At 45.4% G+C, this 5,184-nt stretch overlaps 1 protein-coding gene across 1 annotated transcript in view; it reads right to left on the bottom strand.

Annotated features, from left to right (window-relative positions):
- The window catches only part of LOC135533034 (transcriptional repressor scratch 1-like), a 4,232-nt gene extending 1,041 nt beyond the window's left edge, over positions 1-3,191 (bottom strand). Inside the window, exons 1-2 of the mRNA XM_064960432.1 lie at positions 2,068-3,191; positions 1-1,262 (exon numbers count right to left, since the gene is read on the bottom strand). The exon at positions 1-1,262 is cut by the window's left edge and continues 1,041 nt beyond it. Coding sequence (XP_064816504.1) covers positions 523-1,262; positions 2,068-2,182 — 855 coding nt within the window. The 5' untranslated portion in view covers positions 2,183-3,191 and the 3' untranslated portion in view covers positions 1-522. The remainder of the gene's footprint in view (positions 1,263-2,067) is intronic.
- Positions 3,192-5,184: the final 1,993 nt, after the last annotated feature.

Raw genomic sequence — 5,184 nt, 5'->3', positions numbered from 1 at the left:
CATTAAAGTGCAAATAATAGGTAGTGGTATCAAATAAAAACAGACCAATATGTCAGACATACTATATAAACAAATACATAGAAAAAGCCTAATGTATAAATAGATAAATAAATAAATAAATACATAAATAAATAGATTAATTAATTAATACAAACATAAACGGCATTTACCTCAACGGAGAGTATGGTCAGTTGCAGCAGTACTATTATTATCCAACATTAAAATGTTCGACTTTTGTTTGGAGCAATCCAGTATTGTCATCTTCGTCACATTTCAAAATATATGATTTCATATTTACGCGCGGTGGAAGGTATATTCTATCCACGTGACTGGAGGAGGAAGAGGATGTTTAAGTGCATGCGAAGATCATCAGTAATTCCTTCGGGTGGATTTCAAGGAGAATACAGAAACATTGTGCTATTATTGTGGTTCCACTGGAAGTTGAGGTGGATTTTAGGAAAGGTTTGGCAGAATTAGTCAACCAAAAATAGAATGTTTTTGTCTGCACTTTTAATGTGAACGTCATGGAGAGTCATCGAGATCAGGACTCAAGGGCGAGAACGCGCCTTTGAAGCATGCGGACTCGTAGTGCTTATTCAGGTAGGACTTAAGAGCGAAGGTCTTGTCGCACCGTTTGCATTTGAAATGCTTGAAAGCGGAGTGAGTCTGCATATGCGCGCGCAGGTTGGAGCGGTCGGCGAACGCTTTTCCGCAGTGTGCACACCCAAAGGGCTTCTCACCCGTGTGTGACCTCATGTGGCCCTGCAGTAGCCAAGGTCTGCTGAAAGCTTTGCCACAGATGTCACACTTGTGCTTGAGGTCATGGGTGAGCAGGTGCATGGCCATTGCTGGCATGGACACGTATACTTTCCCACAGGTTGCGCACTTCTTGGCCATCTTGCTGTCCAGGCTCCGGTGGGTCTGCTTATGCCTACTCAGGTTGGAAGACGTGGCGTAGGTTTTCCCACATTCGTTGCATGTGTGACGCTGTATGCTCCTGCTGCTGGGGCTGTTGATTACTTTCCTCCGTGACCTTCCGTCCGTGATGTAAAACGCGTCCACAGTGTAGCAATCACTCACCGCGGTGTCCCCATTGATGTAGCCGGAGGTGACGTCCGACTGCGGACTGTCAGGCTGGTCTGAGTCTGGGGCGCCGTAGTCGCTGTGGATTCCATCGTAGAGTGGCTCCGGAGAGGGAACTTTAATGGCACCGTCGCTTTCTCCATCGTAGACAGACGGGCTGATGTAGTCACTAATGTACCCTGGTGTGAAAAATAACAAGATGTTAATTCAATTACTCATTGTCGCGCGGGGATTCTTCAACTGGGAACAATCTGCTTAATAGATACAACAAGCTACAGGCAGCACTTCTCCACTTGAAATCCGCTACTGCACGTTGTCACCAAAGCCTATGCGTCCTATGCAGTTTATTAAGCTTTAGGCGAGTCTAAAACGTTTTTATTTATCTGGAAGCACGACCCTTTTATGCGTTAACCTATAGTTGCCAATTACACACAGTGAGAATCAACATCATTTAACAACACAACCTACTGAGATGATGAGGCAACATTATACAGCCTGTCTGAAGCGATGGATAGGCTAGTTTACACATCATCATGAAATATGATTCAGCCTTCTGACGGACATCATGTCTGAATAACAGCGCTATACATCCGTGTTCCAAGGCACAACGGGTAATACAGGTGCAATGCAAGCTCTGTGTACATGCTGGTGCCTAAGTGCAGATATATGATGCACACTTGTGGGTTGTGGAGAAGTTTTGCATCAGCAACACAAGCATCATTCCTCCCCGTATTCCGAGTAGGCTAGGTGCGATAGGCTATTTCCACATTCAATTGGTTTGTTTCAAAAACATACAGGGTAGAATTAGCCTACAACTGTATAGGTAGGTGTGTTTGTCCAAACTAATATAACAATGGAATCAGATTGAGTCATGAATGCAGCACAACAACGTGCAAACGTGGCAAAAAAGACACCGTGCATAATAAGCAAAGTATATAGATAACATAATCAACATTCCGAATTATAAATCATGTTTATATTTACCTTTATCGTGAATCCGTAGACTGACGTCGGTCCTGGATCGTCCATAAGAACTCTCAAAATCACTGGATGAAAAATCATCAAGCTTCACCTTTTTAACCAGGAAAGACCTTGGCATGTTTCTGGTGTTGCACCGAAACAACAACCGTCCAGGGCAGGGTTACTGTCCTCATGCAACGCCAATGTAGAGCTGGATACTTAAGGCTGAGCTTTGGATGCCTGGCTGCGTAGAGTATCAGACACCCAGTCAGTCAAACAAACCCCCAGCCAACCCGTAGTGCTTAGGTTTCTCTGTTCCACCTGCAACGCCGTGTCTTGCGAAAGGAAGAAATGCAACTTCAGCACTGGATAGCTCCCTCTCAGAGGCTCGCGTACGACGGAGGAGCGAGCTGGAAGCACCCTGCAGAGTGCGCCTCTTTCTCCCGCGTGCCAATAGAGGATAAATGCAAAAAAAACACGAGAGAAGCTGCTGTACTGTGAGTGCAACAAAACAATGGGTAGCACTTGTCAGCGTTATTTATTACTTTCCAATTATTTCTGATTGGAAGCCTATCTACATTTGGCTGAAAAATAATAATGTCAGTTGATGGACCATCACCGCTCCACTTCTCTTTCTCTCTCTCTCTCTCTCTCTCTCTCTCTCTCTCTCTCTCTCTCTCTCTCTCTCTCTCTCTCTCTCTCTCTCTCTCTCTCTCTCTCTCTCTCTCTCTCTCTCTCTCTATCTCTCTCTCTTTCTCACTGTTGCTGCAGCCTCTCTCTGTGTTCTGTGCTTGGTGTCTGGAGACAGTTGATCAGCTGTTGGGATTTATACGGCGCTGCGATCAGGTGGGAGATGGAAATGGAAGTGCTTAATTTAATCCATCAGAAATCTCCGGGGAGCAACATTGGGATAGAATGATTTATATAGGCGGCTACTCGTCTCCACATCTCATTTTATTTTTAAGGAGCTCACCACCATGTTCTTTGGAGATAAGAATGGAAATGTTTGTTTTATTTCAAGTCTTTCTGTATCAGTTGAAACTAGGCTTACATCGCACCTGCTTACATGCAACGCATTACATTTTATTCAGCACTTTCTCACGGTTTTGAATGGAGATTCTTTCCAGCTTTGCAATGCGTTGCACATTCTCCTGCAATTTTATGATGACATATCATTTCTTTGAAGAATTGTAACTACTGTTCACCCCGTAATTACCATACCGTGTATAGCCTACAGGCTTCTGGTCTCTACGAAATCAACTGTTAGACAATTAATAATGTATCTCTTGTCATGTTCATATGATCATTATGGGTTCATGGTTCACTCTAATACTAAATATCCCAGGTGCTTTCATTCTGAATTTGCACTGTGACACAGCAACACCACTAACCAATAAAGCAACAAAAAATGACACATGGTTTGTGATATGCACATCGCAAATACATGCCATTATTCAAGCAATCACACCGGTTTACTGGAAGGATGTAGTCTCCTTATCCATCCATTAAATATTTGTGTATGTTAGATAGAATTAATATGTTAGATGTCATGCCCATGGCATCTACTGCATATATGCCTACTGTATTTAAGAAACCTAACTAAACCTACACTTAACTTAACGAAACCTAACTAAACCTAAACCTAACTAAACTTAACTAAACCTAAACCTAACTAAAGCCTACTTCCCTAAAGGTTGCACCTGTGTGTTTGTCAGGACTTGCATAATGTCCTACTTTGTAGAGCTGGGCAGTTTAAGGACCCGTCTAGTATTGTTCAACATCTGGTTTCACTAATCAAAAAGAAACACATGAGCAGTTGCCTTCAGAGGCTCAAGGATGTCCAATTAAAGAGTACATTTACCAGCTGCACTGCAGACATCACTACCTGTAGGCGTTTAGGTCCATGTGTAGATTCCACGCTGGACAGGATGCTCTCTGAAGCTCACCTGCTTGTTGTACTGTGATTCCACACGTAATCATCAGGACATTTTCTAGGATTCTATCAGTGCAAAGTTCAGATCTATACTACAGGCTACATGACACCACTGGTGTCTTGTGTGCTGAAACATATGCTGTACAGCTCTGGCAGCTCACCTCTGGTACTGCTACTGTAAGCTCCTCTAAACGCTTAAACAATATATCACTTCAATCCTGTTTAGGGATTTGTTGTTGACAGATGAATTGTTAGTTTTAATTGACACCGTCAGGTGAGGTAACATGTGAAGGTGACAGTCAGCCAGGCCTAGCAGTGGAGTGGAGGCTGAGGTGGTGGGGATGGTGACGGTGCCCAGCTGGTGCCTGTGTGTGTGTGTGTGTGTGTGATGGCAGAAGGCAGGAGAGGGGCGAGGAAAGGGACTAGGCAGGCAGGCTCTGCAGCTGCTGCTGCTTCCCCAGTACACACACTGCCTGCAAGCAGATGGAGAATGTCCTGTCACAGAGAGAGAGAGAGGCTGAGGGGGGACAGAGGCCTGTGGGGAGGAGAGGAGGATGAATATTAGGGTTACAGGAGGAGAGAAGAGGAGAGGAAGAGAGAGGAGAGGTGAAGTGAGGAAGGGAGAAGAGATGAAGGAAGTGGAGTAGAGAGGTGAGGAAAGGGAGGGGAGAAGAAGACGTGAGGAAGTGAGTGGGGGAGAAGAGAGGAAGGGAGAGGAGAGGTGAAATGAGGAGGGGGAAGAAGGGAGAGGAGAGGAAGGGAGAGGGGAGGAGAGGATGAGAGAGGAGAGGTGAAGTGAGGAAGGGAGGACGAGAAGAAGGGAGAGGAGAGGAAGGGAGAGGAGGAGAGGATGAGAGAGGAGAGGTGAAGTGAGGAAGGGAGGGGGAGAAGAAGGGATAGGAGAGGAAGAGAGAGGGGAGAGGAGAGGTAGGGAGAGGGGGAGAGGAAGGGAGAGGGAAGGAAGGGAGAGGGGGAGAGGAGAGGAAGGGGGAGTAGAGGTGAAGTGAGGAAGGGGGAGAAGAAGGGAGAGGAGAGGAAGGGAGAGGAGAGGTAGGGAGTGGGAGAGAGGAAAGGAAGGGAGGGGGAGAAGAAGAGAGAGGGGAGGGAGAGGGAGAAAAAGGAGCATTTACCTTAGTTGGAGTTTGTTTTTGTTTTGTAAAAACATACTTCTCTAGAGAGTCCTAGCCCTTTGATCCATTGGAAATAAT

Source organism: Oncorhynchus masou, unplaced genomic scaffold (genome assembly GCF_036934945.1).
Source record: "Oncorhynchus masou masou isolate Uvic2021 unplaced genomic scaffold, UVic_Omas_1.1 unplaced_scaffold_2171, whole genome shotgun sequence".
Taxonomy (NCBI): domain Eukaryota; kingdom Metazoa; phylum Chordata; class Actinopteri; order Salmoniformes; family Salmonidae; genus Oncorhynchus; species Oncorhynchus masou.
This window is presented reverse-complemented; position numbering and strand designations above follow the sequence as displayed.